Source organism: Marmota monax, unplaced genomic scaffold (assembly GCF_021218885.2).
Source record: "Marmota monax isolate L192 unplaced genomic scaffold, Marmota_monax_Labrador192_F-V1.1 WCK01_AAM20220418_F8-fsc00031, whole genome shotgun sequence".
In the NCBI taxonomy this organism is placed as follows: domain Eukaryota; kingdom Metazoa; phylum Chordata; class Mammalia; order Rodentia; family Sciuridae; genus Marmota; species Marmota monax.
In genome coordinates, this window is record NW_026695197.1 from 4,276,554 (window position 1) to 4,297,912 (window position 21,359).

General features: G+C 38.9%; 1 protein-coding gene across 1 annotated transcript in view; it reads right to left on the reverse strand.

Moving 5' to 3' along the window:
- Klhl14 (kelch like family member 14) overlaps positions 1–21,359 on the reverse strand; it is a 96,180-nt gene that overhangs the window by 11,469 nt on the left and 63,352 nt on the right. The window contains exons 4-5 of the mRNA XM_046428416.2: positions 9,312–9,401; positions 1,932–2,010 (exon numbers count right to left, since the gene is read on the reverse strand). Coding sequence (XP_046284372.1) covers positions 1,932–2,010; positions 9,312–9,401 — 169 coding nt within the window. The remainder of the gene's footprint in view (positions 1–1,931; positions 2,011–9,311; positions 9,402–21,359) is intronic.

The window sequence follows — 21,359 nt, forward strand, 5'->3', positions numbered from 1 at the left end:
AAGTTATGGATTGCTGCCTGGGTCAACCAAGCCATAGGAGAGATGGAGCTAGAAGATTGACTGGGCATTTGTGAGATCTGCCTTTTCCCACTCAGCTCTGTAAGGAGCTCTTTATTTGGTCTATCGAGCTGATTGTTCTAAATCTAAAAAAAAACTTCTTTTACTAGGGACCTGACATGATATACCATAATGACTTGGAAAGAAACGTTAAACAGTCCATCCTGTCAACGGTGGCTGCCGAGCGCCGACAGACCATGGCAGGTCTTTTTATCAGGTCAATGAGCTGCTAAAAATTGTCTAAGTAGTACCCTGCCATGATAGGCCATAGTGCCTCAGAGGAAGTCATTATAGACTATCAAGTAAACAATACACATTTTAAAAAAAATTACTAATTAGGTTTTGCAGCAATACTTCCCCTCCTTAGGGGCTCTACAGCGAGATAATTGACCGCGACGTGAGTTATGCCTCCCAAGCCGAAGGCGTGAAGGTTAATTATCGTGGTGTACAGCCCCCAGCAAAGGGGACCGTGGTGATGAGATGATCACTTTTCAAACATGGATTGACAGTTATTTTTCAAATCAAACTTTTTTTTGAATGGTTTTGATTAAAGGGCATATTGATGCAGCGACAATACCACTAACTAGGGGGAAATAACTCCTCCAAGGAGAGAGACAAGGTGCTCTGGAGAAAGACACCAGGAAGCTTCTGGCTCATGAAGTTTGTCAGGATATTAATAGACCTAGAATTATTTCTCGAGGTACCACTGAAGTAGACATTCCTAAAAATGCTGGTGATCTTTAGCATGTGTCTTGTGTATAGCTTCTAGTCTCCTGAAAGTCTTACTCTGTCTGTAAGGCATAGATGGATGTTGAGTTTCTCTAGACCATAGATTCATACTGTCTTGTTGCAGTGATGTACATTTTTTAATAAATGGTAGTCTCTGAAAATTTCTTTTGACTTGGAATTTATGATTAAGGGTTGAATTTGATTTCAGTGCAATGTGCTCGAATGTTAAAAGAGATGTTGAGGAGAGGGGTCATGCAGGAAATATGAAAGAGCAGCAATGCTTTTGATTACTTCTTAAATAACTCAACGGAGGAGACAAAACAGGTTGTGGTTTATTGTGACTCTCATCTTGGAGAATTTGCTCAAGAGGCTATGTCCAGATATTATTTAAAAAGAACCAAGTGTCAAAATCTCTCATATGAATTTTTATATGCATATAAAGACATGGTATTATGCCTGAATAACAGCCAGGAGACACAAAATATGTGCAAATATAGTAGCTATCTTTTCCTTTGGTTGCTAGGAGACTTGGACGAGATAAACACTCTGTTATGTCAAAAAATTAAATGACACTTTGCAAGACTATTTTTTTAAACTAATAAATGACCTGTTCTTGAAGACATTTGGTGAGGCAAAGGTAAACTATCTGAGTTAATAAGACTTGGAATTACTAGTGAACAATTAAATTCAAATAAAAATTTAAATACCAAATATTTAAATGTCAAACTCTAATATTGAATATTAAATTTAATATTGAATAGTTTAACATTGAAATTGCTGCACTGACATGCATATCATTATGGGAATGGTGTTTTATATTTTGGTTTTAGGATTTAAATATATTAGCACCAAGAAGACGAATAAGGCCAGTAGAAATACAGCTCTGTTTGCAAAATATCAATCATTACAGAAAAAGAAGACAAGTCACAATTTTTTTCTTCCTACATTAAATAATTGATTGATTTAATTATTTTTCTCTATCGAGTCAACAAGGCAGGTAATCTAAATTGGGTGGGCCAAGTTTTGTATTTTGCCAATGTCTCTCTCATGAACTCTGGTTAGCATTCTTCATCATGGAAAACCCTCTAGCACCCATGCTTCCTGAGAAGCAGTCACACATTTTCAGACATAAGAAATGAACTTACCTTTCTTGCATGGGTGGAAGTTGAATCCAGCTATTGAATCGGGGATCATATCGGCTGACAAAATTTGTACTATGTTTTCCTGTAAAAATACATTTGAGACACTTAAAACTTAGATTTCTTTGTTGATTTGCACATTTAGTAGTTTTTAAATGAGGTCTTGCTGTTCTCAGGTTTGACAGGTGAATTTAGTAGAGGGGCAATGTAACAGCACTTGAAATCATCGTGAATGCATGTGCCTCCTCAAAATGGTCCCTTTTTCTTCTCTTTCCCTTTTATTATTTTTGGAATGACTTAGGATAAAACTAAATCAACCAAGTATGTTTACTAAACTGCTTTTATCACACTGTTAAGGTAAAAATTCTGTGTTTTGATGCTTTTATATTTTAAAAACAAAAAGCTATTGTCTATAAATGATCAGTTCCAGAGACTGGTTTGTATAGTATCTTTAGTTAGAGTTTTTTTTTTTTAATTTCTTTTCTTTTTTCCTGAAAAAAATTTAAAATCTTACTTTTTTTTGAAAAATCAAATTCACAACAAAATTGAGGAACACACAGAATTTCCCATCTCTCTCTTCCAGCATATGCCTAGCTTCCCCCATTAACAGAACTTCTTCTATTGACCCACAAACCATAGTGTGGTATTCTTTTGTCTCCTCGTGGAAATAATAGCAGTCACTACAGTAAGGGCCTGAGTTGGGAAATCAGTATTGTACCATGCATGTCATGCATGTTCTTCATGTGCATTAGGGGGAAGCACAGTGGCTGTGTCATATACACAAATACATGTGCTGAAATGGGAAGTATGAGTTCCCAAGCTGCTTAACCAGCTCATCCTCTCTGTTGAGCCTAAGAAGCCTAAGAGCCTCCAAGGTATTAAAATGCATCTAATTTTGCATACATATTGGGGGTGGGTGAGATGGGTGGAAAGAGAAAGAGAGGGGAAGAGAGAAAGAGAGAGAAAGAGAGAGAATGAATGTGTGTGTGCATGCATTCACACAGGCAGGGTCACATAACCTAGTTATTAATTGCACAAATATATATTGAGCACTTACTAAAGGACTCAATGACTTGTATGTTCTAGGCTCTGAAAATATATTGGTATACGAGAAAGGCAAGGTCTCTACCCTTATAAATGAATTAATCAACACATTATACAATATCAAGTAGAGTTGAATGTTATAAAGAATAATAAAGCAAGGAGTGATGGAGGGGAGGCCAGTTGAAACAGGAAGGCCATCTGCTTACAGTGTGTGCTGCAAGCTATGCACTTATCAGCAGGATGAACCTCACAGGCAGTGGGGCAGGCAAGTATAAAATCTCTGGCTGGTGATGAGTTCCAAAACAGTGAGCGTGCTGGAGTGAGTGGGCAGAAATCAGAGAGGTGTCAAGGTCTAGAATACATTGTGTTTGTGGACCAAAGTAGGATTTTGTATCTTGCTACAAGAACAACAGGAAGTGAAGAACTCTGAGCAAGTGAGAAACATGGATTAATTCATCACTCTGGCTGCTTGTACAGAAGAGTTGGTAGGGAGACCACTGCAGAAGAAGGAATTGGATGTAACCATTTAGAGAGAGGGTATGGGATTGGAAGATAATGATCCTCATAATCACCACTTGAGTAGAAAAAGAAAAAAAACAACAAAGGAAAGGAATTATCAGAGATAAGAGGGAAAGTATGGTGTTTTGAAAGCCAAGTCAAACAGCTTTTGAAAATCAGGGGGTGGGCAACTGAGAATGTACCACAGTACTTGGCAACATGGAAGGTGGCATGGCCCTTACAAGTGCTGCTTCAGTGAAATGATGGGGCTAAAACCCTGTGGGGACTACTCAGGAGACACTTAGGTGTTGGAAAATAGAGGTAAGAGGATGGGCAATGCTTCTTAGGACTTTTGCAATCGAAAGATTATAGCTGGAAGATACAGCATTCATGGGAAGGTTGCTTGGTTGTATTTTAAGTTCAGAAACACTGGAAAGTCCTTGAGCAAGCAAAAATAGAGAGTTTATCTCCTAAATGCTTCTGTGTTCTTGAAACTAAGAAGCAAGGCCAGCAACTGAGAGTGACAGTGAGGATTTTGGAAAAGGAGGCATTGAAGGAGAGAAAAGAAATGAAATAATCATCAGGGGGGTGTGGCTGAGTGCACTGATAACAGATATTTAGTAGGGTTGAGGAGCAGCCAGTGTGGCTGTGTGGTTTTCTCCTCCAGGTTTAGCTGCTCAGGAACAAGGAAGAGGTGGAAGAGAGTTGGGTTTAACCAGGATCAAGATTGCTAGGCAAGAGGAAGGAGAGAGAGCTGTGAGGACTGTGAATACATACAATAGAGTGAAGGTAGGGGTGAGCCAGAGAATCTAGGCTCCGTAAGAAGGGAAGTAAGGACATAAAGGGGTGATGGACAAGTGGCACGGTCAAGTGAAGGAGGTGGCATTACCAGGGAAGCAGTGGATAGCTGCCACATAAAAGGGGCAGCAGGGGGTATAATCTAAAGATCTCCTTTAAAGTGCATATGATTTTCAGTATGTGGGAGCGGCAAAGGAGAGGAAGGAGAGAAGCCACCTGCTCCAATAATATGAAGTATGTGGGGAAAAGAAACAAACACTAGACAGGCTAGGAAAGCAGTACTCTCAGAAGATAGCCTGGTTTTGAGTAGAAAGGAAATAGAAAAAAACATTCAGAGAAGTGTTTAAGGAGTATAGACCTTTGGCTAATGTGAGATTAGGAGTTCCAGATATCATGTGAAAGAGTGAATGGTCAGGTTGGGTAATAAATTGAGTTTTTTTTTTTCTGGTGAGGTACACAAAGAGATGAGAACACCAGGGGGGTCCAGAAAACTTAAAACACTGGGGAGGCTCCAAAGTAAGGAGGATTTATGTCTAGAGTAGGCTTAAGTGTAAGTTTTTGTGAAACTTGCAATAATTATAGAAAAATTTCATCCTTGATACTCAAGTTCCAAGGTTAAGGAATGCAGAATGTTTCTCTCTGAAGTTTGGTTTAGAATGTCCCTTTGAAAGAAGACATCTATCTCCTCTGGCAATGGGATACAGAAGTACCTTCATGTGCTGAGCAGCAGAGATAGAAACAGGCAGTGTTCATTTCTGGTTGTAATAGGTAGTGGCCTTGGCTTAGAGAAAAGGTGTAGCAGGGCCTGGTAGGATATGGAATTGTGATAAGAAAAGAGTTTCCAGAGGCACAATACATGGTATTAAAGAGAGTCAAGGATAGAGGACTAGGAAGATAAAAATAATGGTGGCATTCCAGAAGTGGCAAAGGAGTAGAGAGGATGATGAACCTTAAAAGGAATGATGGTGGTGGAGTGAGGAACCAGAGAGACAATGGAGTTTTTCTCTCCTCCCCTGTGACTTACTGTTAAGACTCTTCCAGCAGCTTAAGAGTGGTGAATACACAATGGAATTTTGAATTATTTTAATTATTATTATTTTGCTTTTTCACTTTCTCTCCAACTCTTCCAGCACTTCTCTTTTTGGGTGATGCCCTATCACCAGACACCATATTGACTAGCCCTTGAATGAAGTGATACATGGGTAAGGGGTGGCAGTTCATAGTCAGTGGTCCAAGAGAAGGAAGTGGGAAGGAAAGGAATTTTCTGTGAGTTGTTGGTTTGGGAGGTGGTTATCAGCAAGTGACAAATGTAGATTAAGGCATCGATAGAATATATACATATTCATTAAAATATCAAATGCAATACTATCACTAATGATATGAAGGAAGTTGATAGGAGTTAGTATTTATACTCTACCTGGTAGAAAGATTATATATGTGTCCTGTTTATATTTCCAGTAACCAATTTTTATTTTCTGACTTCAAATTTTGGTCTTATAATCCAGATCCTCAAGAAGTAAAACTATGTTTGAAGAGCATGCATTTGTGTTTTATGAGCATGCATTGAAATTTAGAATTTTGTATTTCATTCAAGGATATTTCATTTCAGGCACCTTTTTCACAAGAACTAAAGTTTAACTTGAGATGATTTTATCTTTGGAGGCACACAAATGTAGTATTTGAAGCCATGGATTTGAAATTTTCTATTACACTTCCTAAAGCACATTTACATGTGATCAAAGGATTGCTATTCTTCATAAGATCTAGTATTAATTGCATGAAGTATTAGAATATGAAAATTCCGTATTTTTGAGATACTTGAGTTCTTTCATAGTTTTCTAAATGTGGAATGATGAAGAGTTCTTGTGAGTGAGTAAAAGCCACTTCCCATTGTGATATAATAGAGATTTAATTTTACAAGAGAAATAGCAAAAACACAATTGTTTCTATTGTGGTTGAGCACATGAATAGATTTTGATTATGTTACAGGCAGTATAATGCAGTGATGTTGTGTCACCGGACAGCATTATTGACTAGCAGACTTAGAGATTAAGGCTCTGGTGTCTTACCTACTTTGGAATCAGTTCAGCTTCTTGTAAGTGGTGTCGTGACCAGTGTCTAGTCTCTTGAGGCTTAGTGTCCTCATGGTAAACCTTGCTCATAGAATATGGCTCACAATATGGTTGTGACAATTAAGTGAAACAGTGTAGGTAAGTGCTTAGCAAAGTTTCTGGCTAAAATAACAATTACTCAATAAATATTACTACTAATATTAAAGAAGTCTGCTATCATTGACCAGATGAATGGAATATGAAGCTACTTGGAAAACGTTTATGAGATTGTGATGGATGATGTTGGTATCCAGCCAGATCCCTTTTATCAAAGAGATGCACCATTTCCTAGGCTGCTAATGGTCAAGCTCCTCCTTCAGCTGAACAGGCTGCCTCAACTTCTGCCCTCATCCTCCACCTGGGGAAGACACTAGCCAATGACTGTCTATGACCCAGGATACATAAGACTGCCTACTTGCTGCAGGTGCAACCAATTTTCTTCTAATCTGGAGCCCAAGCCAGTGGCTCATCAACCTTTGCTCAGATCTATGCAAAATGACACCGTGTGCCAAATAAGTCAGGGACAGAATGACTCAGCTGCTCAGCCTTCCATGTGGAAGCTTCCAAAATTCTAAAAGGGATCTTACAGAAAGAGAGAGAGAGAGAGAGCTGCCAGGCTTCTATTGAGACTAACTGTAAAATTAAAATGTAGTAATTATAGCTTTACTAAAATTTAATTCTGAGCTTCTTAGTGGCTAAAACAAAGAGAAGAGGCAGTTAGTCACATGATTAGCATTGGTAATAATTTTCAAAAGCACACAACGCCTCAGCCCTTTAGTCTGATGCTTCAGCATGTTGGTCTGATGACAATTTGTCATGTGAGTCTCCACATGGTGCATGCTGAGTGTCAATGGGGAGTGGCATCCTTGAAGTCAATGTCGTTTGGAGTTCAGGTAGCCTTTTCTCATAGCACCTTCACACAGGGCTTTAAACCCAGTTGCTATTTCTCTCTGGGTAGGGTGGAAGAAATTTGGGGTAATCCAATGTCATAGGTTTATGAGGAGTCCAAATTAGTTCAGAGGTAAAATCTTGATCCTCTAGACTAGAGGGAGGAATATGTCCTTTAAGCTCTCTCCATCCTCCACCCAATTCTCTCGACTGTGTTTTTTTGATCTGAAGTTCGAACAGCAAGCAGTTAAGGGCTGTGTGTGTGTGTGTGTGTGTGTGTGTGTCTAAACCCAGGGAGGAGATTCTCTGAGTTGCTAAGGGGTGACTTATAGGAATGGGAGGTTCAGAATGCTTTGTGAAAACTGAGTTGTGGCATAAAAAACTGGGAAACATAGGCCTAACCCATAGGGGAAGAGAGGTGGGCTGAGAGAGTACTATGAATTAGGATTTTCCAGCCTTTTTTGGTCATGTTTTAATTTTAATTTGACCTTCCAAAAGAACATTCTGCAGGTTCTTTGCTTAGATTAATCCAATGGTTGTGCACTGTGTTTACCTCCATTGAATTCTCTCACTGAGGAAGGCTACGTAGGTGAATTTACTGTGGATTGTATATAAGTCAAGGTCTTCTGGTAACATATCAAATCTATCACTACAAAGGTAAGTTCAAGGAGTAATGTGAAGTATCATTTTTGCTCTTGTTCTAAATCTGTTTCTCATGAAAGCCCAGGAGCTATCTCCTTTCCAACACTGAGACACAACAAGACTTCAGGTCTGGAAAAAAATGTTCCTCCCCTTTCTTAAAAGAAATGTTTTTGGTGGGTGGCCTAGATGGTTTCCCTGTAGGATCTTCTAGAGCAAACAGATGTAACAATTTTTCTGTAATTTGCCTCGGTGCAGATGCTGAAAGAGCATTCACAATAAAATACACGCAGTATATGTAATTTCAGCTAGATGTTCTGGGGTTTAAAAGTAAAAATGTGTACCTGCAAGCTGTTTTATGGTTTCTCAGTCATAATTATCTCTGTTACACAGAAGGCTACAACTGCAACTCCTCCTCCATGTGCAAGCTTTCCAAAAATACCTTGATAATTTTGCATATTCTGCAAGGCACAGTGTTCTCCTTGTGTTTGGCTTGGGAAGTGTGTCAAAAGGTTTAGTTTCTCTTTGTGGTACATTTATGAAGTAATCACATCCAAGGGAGGATGGTGGGGAAAACCTATGGAAGAAGACTTGCATAGGGAACAGCCAGCAGAATGGATCTTCAGTTGTACCTGCTGCAAAATAACTTCAGCTAAATGGATGCAACTGTAGATGATGCTGCATTGTCATTTCAATAAAATGGGAGGAAAGTGGAGGAGAGGGTGGTGAGGATTTTTAGCAGCTGCAGCTTGTTACTGTTCTCTGGGGAGTTAGTTGTACTTGGGCTTGTGGTATTGGATAAGGAGAGGGGCTGGGGATCACTGTGAAGCCAAATTCCCAGGCAAAGAGTGAGTGTTCCACTACATAAGCCCTCAGTGAGGTTGATGGGCCTTCCCTCCCATTGTCAGCCAAATTTCCTGACTACTTTATTTGTGCCTGTTGCATGGAAATGCATTTACCACACCAATTACAAAATGGATCCCTACTAATGCCTTCAGTGAAAACATACTTGTTGAGCATTGACAGGGTTTGGATTATGTGTCCCTCAAAGGTCCATATGATGAAGTCTTAGTCCCCAGGATAGTGCTACGGGGAGGTAAAGGAACCTTTAGAATGTGGGGCCTTTGGGGAGATCCTTGGTTCACTGGAACATGTCTCCAAAAGGGATTATGGAAACACTGCCTGTCTTCTCTCTCTTTGCCTACAATCATGATTGGCTTTTACATGCACTCCTGTCAAGATGTGTCCCATCTACTGCCCTCACCAGACTCAGACAATGTCTTTGGACTTCAAAACTGTGAGCTAAATAATCCTTTGCTCTTTAAAGTTAGTTGCTTCAGGTATTTTGTTTTAGTAACACAATGCTGACTAACACAAGTAGCTACAATTAAAGTTATTCAATAATTACCATTCGGATTCCATTGATCCTCTCCACCCAACACGAACAAGAAGTTTTCTACCTCCACAACGCAGTGATGGGCACTGTTGTACGGCATAACTGGAATTAAGAGAAAAGAGATTGTATAATTTTTTCCATCTTAGGACCTCATACCTTGGCTCACCAGTTATTTACTTACCTGAGGTGCATAGAACGTGCGACTCAGTCAGAAGGAAGAAAACAGCATAAGTAGCAGAACGGCTACCCACCAATCCAGCCATCCCCAAACACTGGCTTAGTGATGTGTTCCAAGCAGTTTCAAACCCAACCCATTTTGATTAATTTTACATAATGTTATTCCACAAATCAGTCAAGAACAACCTGTCATGCTGTTTTGGATTCTTAAGTCCTCCTCACCTGCCTGATGCTGGGGATGACATTCTCAAACAATGACTGACACTCCCAAATGGTCAGGGCTGGCAGTTACTTCTTGGAAGAAGTAATGCTGAATACACTTGGAGTCACTAAGTTGTTTTGCCCAAAGTTGGCTTGCTGGCAATCTTTCCATAAACAGACTCGGGGTGCTTGGTAGCTCTCTATTCCACAGCAATGAGCAAGCTGAATTTCCATACAGTTTTCAGTTTTTAAATTAAGGTCCTGCTGATTTAATGCCTCCTCCAAATGTATACGCTTAATTTCCTGTACAATGTCATTAGCAGCACAATCACACATTTTCTATCTATCTGCATAGGAGCTCTTCTGTAACAAAGACGAAAACTGTCAGGAACATCACAAATATACCTTCTCCTCACCTCTCCCTGCCCTACTGCAGTGGGTAAGAGGAGGGGGCATTAATGAGAAACCCACGAAAGCAGGTTTTTCTGTGTTTGCTCTCATTTGCATCGCCTTTGGGAAGTCACAACATACAGAAGAGTTTGCCCCTGTCACCTTTTGTGCCGTTCAGTTTTGGTCTCTGCTAGCCTAATATCATAGGGTAAATGTAAACCTATACAGCCTTAGTTATCATATCACTTGCAGTGGTTGGGGCCCAGTGACACCAGTAGGAAAAATGATGTCCTTGTTCAGCTCATCATATGGGCACCTTAAATCTGGTGAGGACAAATGGGGAGGTGATGTGCATGTTCAGGCAGGGAACTTATTGCTTGACACGGATCAACAGAGCACTTAAGAAATCAGTGCAGTGGGAAATCAATATGAGTCCCAGCCAACTCTTATTCTGTGCTCTTTTGCCAATGCAGAAAGGGAGAGAGAGGAGGAAAGAGAGAGAGAGATGGAACCTATCTCACACCTGACTTATTTTGGGTGATATATATCTCTCATTTCATTTTGTTTTTATTATCTTTTATTTTCCTCAGAAATTGCTTATACTGGATAAGGTATGTAAATAAAAAAAAAAAGGAGGAATTGGTATAGCTTTGAGAACTGTAACTCGGAGAGTAAATTGGATCATTTAAGGTTCTTGCCAAAGGATTGGAGGAGTTTTGATTAATTCATTAATGCATTTTTAACTTCAAATATTCATTGTTTTGTGAAGTTATTTCCATGGGGGAGAAGGTGTTGGTGTTTGAAACCCCCATTTGGGGAGAAGATGGTGTAGATATTGGGTGTATGGAGGTTTGAGTGGTCCATGAATTAGGGTCAGTGGACTTAGAGTCCTAGGAATGTCCTGAGCCCCTCAATCCTCAGTTTGTCTCTTTGGAAAATGCTTTTAACTGTGTGGATCCTGTTGGCTTCACCACTCAGAATTCATAGGGGCAGAGTTTTTGCTGGATTTATTGTGTAACTAAGGTGTGGTGTGTTTTAAAGACTTTTTTTTTAAGTTGACTCACTGATGTTTGAATTATGATCTGGTACAAAATACACAAATCAAAAGTAGGCTGTTCTGTGTTATATTGCAAGTGGCTTGTGCTAAATGTCCTCTGGTCAGTGTGAACTTACAGCATTGTCATTTTTTTTTAAAGAGAGAGAGGGAGACTTTTTTTAATATTTATTTTTTAGTTTTCGGTGAACACGACGTCTTTATTTTCATTTTTATGTGGTGCTGAGGATCTAACCCAGTGTCCCGTGCATGCCAGGCGAGCGGGCTACCGCTTGAGCCACATCCCCAGCCCCAAGCATTGTCATTTTTGACAGTGCAGGAATGGAGGCCATCAGCCAAAACCTACTTATTCTATGACCACCACACTTCATATGTTTATTTTAAACTTTTGCTAAGTTCAATGCACAAATCTTAAAAATAAGGAAAAATTGTATTTCCTCCTTCTTAACTACAAGTCCAGCTTTGTAATATAGTACAATCTCTGAAATTATAACAACAATTATGTTTCGTTCTTGTCATTTATTTGCTCCCATTCAGGCAAGCAGAAATTAAGTGAAGGAAATAATACATGATTTATTTTTAAGCCTCTTTCTCATTTCATTACCTCTATTGTTATGTTTTATGCAAACAAATGAAACTATTGTATTAAGCTAACTACTCAACTCTTCAAAATAAGAGGAAAGAAGGTTTTTGAAGTCATAATATAAAGACCACTTGAAGGTATTTTCATTTATTCTACATACATTTACTCTTGTTTTAAAAGCTTGTATACTTTATTTTTTGATTAAACATTTTCAATATTCTCATTCTTGAATTGCCTTTTCTGAATTATTATCATGAAGTGAAAGGCTATACATATACACAAAGAACTCTTTGAAATTATTTTCAATGTAAAATCCTCCCAAATTTATTAGGGAGGGAAAAATCTATATTCAATCAATGTTTGAATTTTGCAAAAGACCTAATTTCTTTGACTTCTGATTAAACAGAAAGCCAAATAGGGCAGTAAGCAAGAGCAAACAATCTGTTTAAAGAGGCACTGGGCACTGAACTTATTGATTCTGCTTTAAATAACACCAAATGCATCCCGGCTCCTTTCCAGATTTCTCTAGAGGTGGACACCTGCTTTGCCTTCACAAGGAGGAGCTTTGTACTCCACGTTCCTATACAGCCCAGCGTGAGTTTTTAGCGTGTCAGTCAGTGAGTTAGAGGGAAAGGGGAAAGAGAAGCTAATCAGGATGAAATGAGATTAAAGGCTGTCTAATTTTACAGCAACTGTGATCCATCAGCCACTGTGAAAGTGACAGTGGAAATGAATGATGGAGACAGACAGGTGGGGCTGTACATTTCACTGATTTATCCTCAAATGCACTGGGCCTTATTTTATTGAGTGAACATGACCGCATTTATCATGACTGTCATCTAAAGCCACTTCCCTCCATTTAAAAAGGTCACTTTACTCAGAGGGAGTAGGAGAGAGGCACTTTCAAATCAGATTTAAAATCTAATAACACATGTTTATAAGGCCCTTTGTGAGATTTCCCAACTTTACTATAAACAGACTAGTAGTCCCAGAAGGAAAGAGGTGGGGAGAGCCAGAAAATTGAAAAGAAAAAAAAAAGAAAAGAAACCCCCACCCAAAACCCCAAAATATATTTTGGTCATCTGATGGAGCCCTTTCATTTAGTCTCTAAATTTGAAACAGTCTGTACTTTTTTTTTTTTTTTTTTTTTTACCTTTCCAGCTCTAAACACCTGATCTACTCTGGTCTGGGGATTGAAATGAAGTATGCACATTGAATATTTTTAGTTAAAAAGGTAGGAAGCAGATGATGTTATAGAATAATAAACTTGGAGCAAGGGTAAATCATACTATTTACTTTGCAGTATGACTTATCATCACCACACATGAAATCTAGGGTAGCAACTGCTACAAGCCAAATCTCAGCTACAATTAGCTCATATACCTGTGAATTGTTAATTTTAGCCATAAACATTTCAGTCAATGAAGAGTTTTAACCTACACCTCTACCAGTGCAATAAAATGTCTTAGAAGGTTATGCACAAAATCTTTCTCTGTGGATGTGAACATAGTCAGACTGTCAGAGTGCTATATGTTGCTTTTCACAATAATAACCACTATTACCAAGCATTTACTATGTGCCATGTATGTGTAAATTAAGTCATTATACTTATATATATATACCTATATTATGTCTGTAAAAATATAACAACACACATGTTTGGTTCATGCTATTCATTTGCTTGCACTCAGGCAAAAATTAAGTGAATGGGAAAATTCACAATATAATACCTGATAAAATATTATTATGATAAAATATATTGATATAAATCTACCTATGTTTGCATGCATATTTCCTTTAATGCAAATAGCTATGAAGCAGGCATTACTCATCCATTTTATATCTATAAGAAATACTGAGGCCTTGAGAGGTTAATTCACTTGTTGAAGGTCATATTCAGCTAATGAATGGCAGAGATTGAATCCAAACACGGGAATATCAGGACCCCAACCCACGCTCTTATTCATTTCACTCTACTGATTTTCAATAGGTATGTTCATCCAACCAATAAGTAATTACTGAGTACCTGAGTGTTCAATGATGGTATTCCTGAAATTTGTATATAATTTTTATACTGAATCATATTTTAAATGTGTTTATTAGTTTGATATTTGAAGAAATCCTTAAGTAAAGCAAGTAGACACTGCTTTAAATTTGTTTTCTGTAAATCTGGGTATTTAAATAGTTGACATTCTTAAAATAGTGTACATTTGTTTGATGGAGTCAGAAAAACACTTAGCAAATCAGCCAGTAAAGGTTGGGTAAAGAGTCTATCGGCAGAAGGTTATTCTTATTATTTTTTAAATCGGAAGTCCCCATTTCAATCTTACAATTAGATTCATGAATATCAGGGGCATAGAGGTCTTTTTCCTGGCATAGAAAAGGCCCAGAGGGCTTGTTTGTATTATGAAGGTCTTACTCTACTGAGGATCAACACTGCTCTGTCTCCTCCCTTGTTTTCTCTCTTGCAACAGAAAGCCTAGGTACCCTTCCCATGTATGCACGCATTTTCACGAGAATGCACACATATTCATGAGAATCCAAACAAGAGATTGTGTAGGGCAATGTCAAGTGTATAGGACTGCCCATTCAATGGTTATTGAATGTTTGTCATTTCAATGCAACAGTTATAGAGATCTTCATTTCCTTTTGGACTCAAATACATAAACTTGCAAAACTATCCAAAATGACATGTTTCTTAATATTTTTGGAAAAGTGATTAAACACCCATGGTAAAATACAATCTAAAAAAAAAAAAAGGAGGATATATTCAGCACCAGTAAGTTCCTCTCCTATTCCTGACCCTTAATCTGTCACTCTTCTCCCTTAGAGGCCATCACTGCCATTTTCTTTAGAACAGATGGTAGCAACATACTATATAGATGCATTGTTCAGTATCTTGCACTTTTGCACTAAAGAATATATTCATTTATTCCCCATTAATCAAATGTGTTCTGTGGCTACTCCATGCCAGGAAAGGCTGTACCTGCTGAGAGGTCCTGGGAACAATATCTAGGAGCATCAAGTCAGAGCAGGCGCATTTATACACAAATAAAATAGGCCCTTTTGTTTCAAATGACAAGTGCAACAAAGACAAGTCAATTAGGGTCTGGAAGAAAAAGTGACAAGGGCGGGGAGCTCTGATGGTGGCTGGAAAGGCCTTTCTGATGGGTGACTTTAGAGTAGAGGAGTGACTGAAATGAGGAAGGGAGCCAGGCAGGTGCAGGTGCAGGTATAGCCAAGGCAGAGGTCTTTAGACACAGGTTGGGAATGACTTCAGCTCAGCAGGACCAGGAGCAGAGGTGTCTGAGCAGAGCTCTAGGAGGGAGGTCATGGGTGGATCAGTGTGATGTGGGAGGGAATGATCAGAAGATAACACTGGCACTGTCTTCAGCTGCATTATTTTAAATGTCTGCAGTGTTCTGTTTGATGTGTGTCCTGTAATTTATTCCTTTCCTTTCTGATGGCCATTTATGAATTTATTCAACAAACATTTGACCAAAGACTCATTATGTGTAAACAGTTTTCAGGTTGCTGATAATGTAGCAGGGAACAAAGCAGATAATGTCCCTTCTTCCCTAGAGCTTTTATCCCTACATTATAGGGAGAGAGAAGAACACAAGCAAAGAAAAGAGTGAAGAGGAACACAGTCAGATGGCATGAAGAGAAACTGGGTGGGACAGTGGGCTAGAGGGTAAGTCTCTGGTTGCTGATCCAGTTGGAATGGTCTGGGAAGACACTACTGTGGAGTGATAATTAAGGTAGAATTTGGAGAGTGAGATGGAGTCATGTGTTAAAAAATAAGGGGAGAGAATCCAGGCAGAGTGCAGAAGTCGGGATGAGTCAGCTGTGTTGGAGAAGCAGAGGAAAAAACCTGTGTGTGGGGAACACCAAGGGCAAGGGCCAGTCAGGCAGCAGCTGAGGCCAGAGCTCAGACAGAGGCTGCCGAGGGGGTCTTATAAAAAGTGGTGTGCATTTTATTCCAAGGGTGTTAGATAGACACTGGAGGGGTGCAAGCAGCAGGTCAGCATGATCTGACTTGTGTTTTAGAAACATCATTCTGACTACTCTTCATAATGAAGGAGTGAAAGAGAGAGACCTTCCATGCTGAGAGATGATGGAAGATTGACTAAGAAAGAACATTAGGGATACAGAGAAGGAATTTGGGCTGCAAGCGAATGCTATTACGAACAGTCCTGTGTTTAGTGTGTATGTAGACACCCAACACACACAGAGGAGTTTACTGCAGGATGAATTCCTCCAAGGAAAATTGCCAGGCAAAAACGGTTGCATTTTACATTTTGATGGACCATTATGGCTTGGAGATGAAGTGTTCCCTGAAAGCTCATGTGTGAGGCCATTCAGGAATGTTCAGAGGTAAAAATGACTAGATTATGAGAGCTGTAACCTTAGTGGATTCATTCATTTGATGGATTACTAATTTGAATAAACCAACTAGGTGGTAAACTGTAGGCAGGTGAGGTGTGGCTTGCTTGAGGAAGTAGTTGCTTTGGGGATTTATATTTTGTCTCTGGCACCTCCTCTCTCTCTACTTCCTGACCTCCATGAGTTGAATAGCTGTCCTTTGCTGTTCCTCCGCCATGATGTTATGCCTCACCTCAGGCTCACAGCAATGAAGCCAGAGAGCACAGAGACCTCTGTGCACTGAGACCTCTGAAACCAGAAGCCCAAAATAAACTTTTCCCCCTCTAAGTTGTTCTTTTCAGGTATTTTAGTCACAGCAAAGCAAAACTGACAACACACGGACCTTCTCACACTGTACTCCATCTTTACATTTATATCTTTGCCAACATGATAGATGAGCAGTTGGTGTCTCATAGTTAAAATTTAAATCTGTGTCCATTTATTATGGTACCGATTGAACATCTTTCCATACATTTAAAATCCATTTGTATTCTGTATATTTTTCTGTTGGGTTTTGATTTCTTGATATAACTTATTTTATGTATAATGAAATGATTTCTGTTTTTAAGGTATTCTTTTCTTGGGAGTTATCTAAACAGGAAAAATAAATGATATTTTGGAAGCATGGTTTTGTTAGAATATATATTTGTGAGATATTTACTCATTGAAGCAAATTCAAATAGCAATTACATGCTGTTGAAAACAAATATAACCTGAAAGAAAGATGTATTTAATAATAATGAATGAATATTCCTTGCCGTAGAATCCTGGAGGGGTTCCCTTCCCAACAATTTATTCGATTTTATAGTAAATGCAATTGAAAAACATAAACATTAAAATTTTTGCTAGTTAGATTAATCCTATCATTTAATCTCTTTGCAAAGATCTAGCAACTTGACTGATACTTTTCTGGAGATAGAAATAGACACATAATAAAACATATAATACATTAGCAGGTGCTTGATAGATATTACTGAGTAAGTAATCCACATAAAAACTCTGCTACTTTTTTTCTGGGATGTACCATACCCGAAAACTACAAATAAGTGGGAAATTGTGTATGTAGGGACGATTTGATTGTTATGGACAGTTCATTTGGAAACTTCATCCCTTTAAGAGAATGGTCTGAATGCAATGATGAATTTGTGAACTCCCTGAATTAAAAGTTTGTAAACTCCTCCCCCCCATTTGCTTTTGTACACAGGAAGCCATATTCTCACAGCGAAGACATGGTTAAGTGGGGTTAAGATTTGCAAATCTAAAAAATGTGCACATGTGTTAGGCTTTGGAGGCGGTGCGAGAACCAAATCAGCTTATTCCTCTTTCATAGCTCAAAATTGTATCTAAGACCCTTAGAGGGTCTTTCTGACAGTGAGGTTTCCTTTTCTACTCCTGGCTCTGTGCAACTATTAGATTGAGTGCAGATCTTTACTGTATCACTTGCCTAGTGATGGTACAGTATATTAAAATTACCTGTCTCTTTTTTGTCACCCCCAAAGAATCTATGAGCTCCTTGAGGCCAGACTGTGTCCTAGCTTCAGTTTTTATGCCTTTTATGATAATTAGAGATATTAATGTATCAACAAATGTTAGCACATGTAAGTGAACACTAGCTAAGAAAGAGCATGGAATTTACTTCTTTGGAAGGTACAGAAAATGTGACGAATGCCAGCTGATGTGAAGGAGGGAGGAAGTGAAGGAAGAAAAGAGCAGAAAAGAGGGGTGGCTTCTAGAAGGATTGATGCCATCCTACGCAACACAAATGTCAGTTTTAAGAAAATGAGATTGGCAAACTCTTCAGGGACTGGACATATATTTCTTTCGGGACCTCTCCTAGCACCTAATTGTGCAAAGGGCAAAGGTTTTCAATAAATCCTTGTTGATTTACAGTTTTGGCTCTGAGCATTGAAATTGGGGAAGTGCTAATAACCAGTTAGACTAAGGTGACTTAAAATAGAACTTCTATTAACTATTTAAGCAGAGCTGATTTTCAAAGCCTTATTTTGTTTTAATTAGAATACTTTCATCAATGTTTACAAATTACAGTTGCGTTATTATAATATCAATTTTATTTTGGATTCATCCTAACAATTCAAATATAGTTTTATTTCAACTTTGGAAAATAATATATATATATATATATGTATATATATATATATATATATATATATATATATATATATATATACAAAATCTTTGGGAATGAAGGCTCAATCCCTCGCAAAGATGAGTTTTAGTTTTCTTCTGCTTTATGAAGTGTGGTGTGTTTCTTACAGGAATTTTCAGAGGCGTGTTGAAGGAACATGTTAGTGCCTGCAAGATTGTTTTTGCCCAAATGCCCCAAGTGCACAATGTCTTGCTGGTCATATCTTTCTGGAGAAGTAGGAAGTAGAAGTTTCATCATTCTACACTAAAAAAGAATTATTTAAAGAATAGTGGATTTCTTAAATAAATTGAGTATTAGAGCAACAGATAGTATTTAAATGTTTGAAAATAAAATCCTTGACAAAGGTCAAGAGAGAGTAAGGATTATTTTCACTATGGATCACACAGCAACACAATAGAAAAAATGATTGTTAAATAGTTTATAATTCTCTTAGATGATTGCCAGAAAGATGCCGCAGATGATTGAGGGCAGAGGGAAGGCCATGGGTGTCATCCATATAATGAGGACAGAAGAGTTTGCTGATGCCGATCACACAGGCTCAGTACTGGGAAGGGAACATCAGCAGTTCACATGAAAATCCATGAGGTTTCAAAAGGTCCATTTAAGAATCATTCATTTATCAGCTCATTCATTCAATCATCTTATTCAAAAATATATACTGTGCTAAACTCTGAATGGTAAAGATTAATTGCATATCATTCCTGTGCTGTAGAGCAGACAGGAGACTGAGGAGTAGGGGCAGAGAGAGAGAGAGAGAGAGACAGAGAGACAGAGAGAGAGAGAGAGAGAGAAATGTGAACAAATAAGTAGAATACAAAACACTGTATGATAAGAGAAATAGATACTCCAGAGAAGAAATAACTAAAACTCCAGGAATAAAGTAGGCTTAAGCCAAATCATAAGGCTAAAGAGAGATTTCCCCCCCCCCCAGAGTCTCACATCAGCAAAATCATTATCAGTAAAAGTAATATTGTTTCATCAAATATTAATTGAGCTCCTACTATGTGCCAGGGCTTGGACTAGACTGAATAATGTTATTTTTAATTTTAATTAGCTTATTTTCTAATAATGAATTTTTAAAATTAGATCAATGTTTTAAATATTCTCAATATGAGATCATATTATTACAAATATCAACCTTTATTAAGGCCAGAAAAAATGTGTTTGGGGAAAATGAACAAATCAAAGTGACGCATTATTATCTATGCTGTCTTTACTGCAGCTATCTGTCCAGCTCCCCTGCTCAAGATCCCTTCTGCACCACTCCCTTCTTGGACAATCCAGCAGTCATGGCCTCCACACGGCTTCATTCTCTCCCAACATGTGGAGCCACCTGGTTATCTGGAAGTAGTTGACAGCATCCTTGGAACTGTAATACCTTTGTTTCTTTTAGGTCACCCTCATTACAATTCCTTGTGTTGATTCAATGTGTCATTGCTGCATTTATTGGGCTTCAAAGAATAAATACTTTGCTACAGAGATTCAGAAGGACGTGTGTTACCCAGGCCTCTGATGGCATTTCATGGTGTGTGCATGTGTCGAGGATACCCCATGAGCCGTAAAGCAGGTGGGCCAGGAGATCAAGGCTACACCAAGCCAACAGCGTGTAACACAGAGGGTAGATGCCAATGTGGCCCATGATCTCAAGAGAAGAGCTCAGGACTCTTCCTGGCCATCAAGAGTCATTGAGAGCTGCCTTTTGAGAAAGTTCCAGTCTCTCTTGCTGGGAAAAAGTGAAGAACTAAAACTGTGCAAATCAGAAGAGAGAAACATGCAGAGTGCTATGATGCATTCCTATTCTTTTTTTTTGGCATTGCTTTTTTACTGGCATAACTAGACATCCACTGAATATTAAGTAATATTTGTTTATGAATAGATTTGAGAACATGAATATTTGGTACTTCTCCTGACTTAGAATTTAGGCTGAAACCTAATGTTGAAGTTGATCTGAAGGTATATACTAGGTTTACTATGCAGGACTTGCTAAAAGCGGCCCCTAAACTGGTTTTGATCAGGTGTGTGTGTGTGTGTGTGGATGTTCACACTCCATATGTATTCAGTTTATATATACAATGATATGACAGACAATTACTGACCCAGCTTTTTATTTTTTTTTCTTAAGAGAGTGGTTGAGTCATTGTATGAAGTTGTAGGAATCCTGTACATTTTCTACCCACTAGAGGAACAGAGAATGCTCCTTCCATCCTCCACCTCAAGACGGAGCCAAGAAATCTTGGGCCAGGTATTTCCATGCCTCCAGGAGCTCTGCAGGCGCAAGAAGAGGTCTGGAGTTCAAAGCCAGCAAAAACAAAAGTGAAGTGCTAAGCAACTTTAGATCCTGTCGCTAAATAAAATACAAAAAAGGGCTGGGGATGTGACTCAGTGGTCGAGGCCCCTGAATTCAATGCCCCATACCAAAAAAAAAAAAAAAGAAGAAGAAGAAGAAGAAAAAGAAGAGGAGGAGGAGGAGGAGGAAGAGGAGAAAGAAGAGGATGAGGAAGAGGAGGAGGAGGAGGAGGAGGAGGAGGAGGAGCAGGAGGAGGAGGAGGTCTGGGGGCAAGAGGCTGATGGGAGCCATCTATGGTGGTAGTATGATGGGAACCTGGGGTTGAAATGGGCCTGTGCTTTTGGATATGGCAGGGTAATGGTACCCAGGGCCTTCTGTGGGCTAAGCCTGTTCTCTAGAAGCCTGCTTAGCCACAGTTGTCTTAAGAGGACCTTCTACACACTACCAAAGAAGGTTAAGTACCAGGTCAAGGAGACCCTAATAGAAGCTATGTAGTAGGTATCCCATGGTGAAGTGGGAAGTGTTCAGAAAGAAGTTCACAACAGAACCCATAAAGTCAGCTCATCCCAAAGCAAAGTCAGCTCTGTGCCATTTATCTCCTGCAGAGCAAAAAAGACAGGTTTTTAAAAGCACCAGGCAAATAAGGGCTTTCCTCCCTTTATGTCTCCCTCCTCCAGCTCCATCCCTGGTGGGACCAGACTCTTCAGGATTGTTAACATCATTCAGGGCAGGTCAGCCTTGCTCAGCTGCACGTCAACACAGCTGTGTGGGAAAGA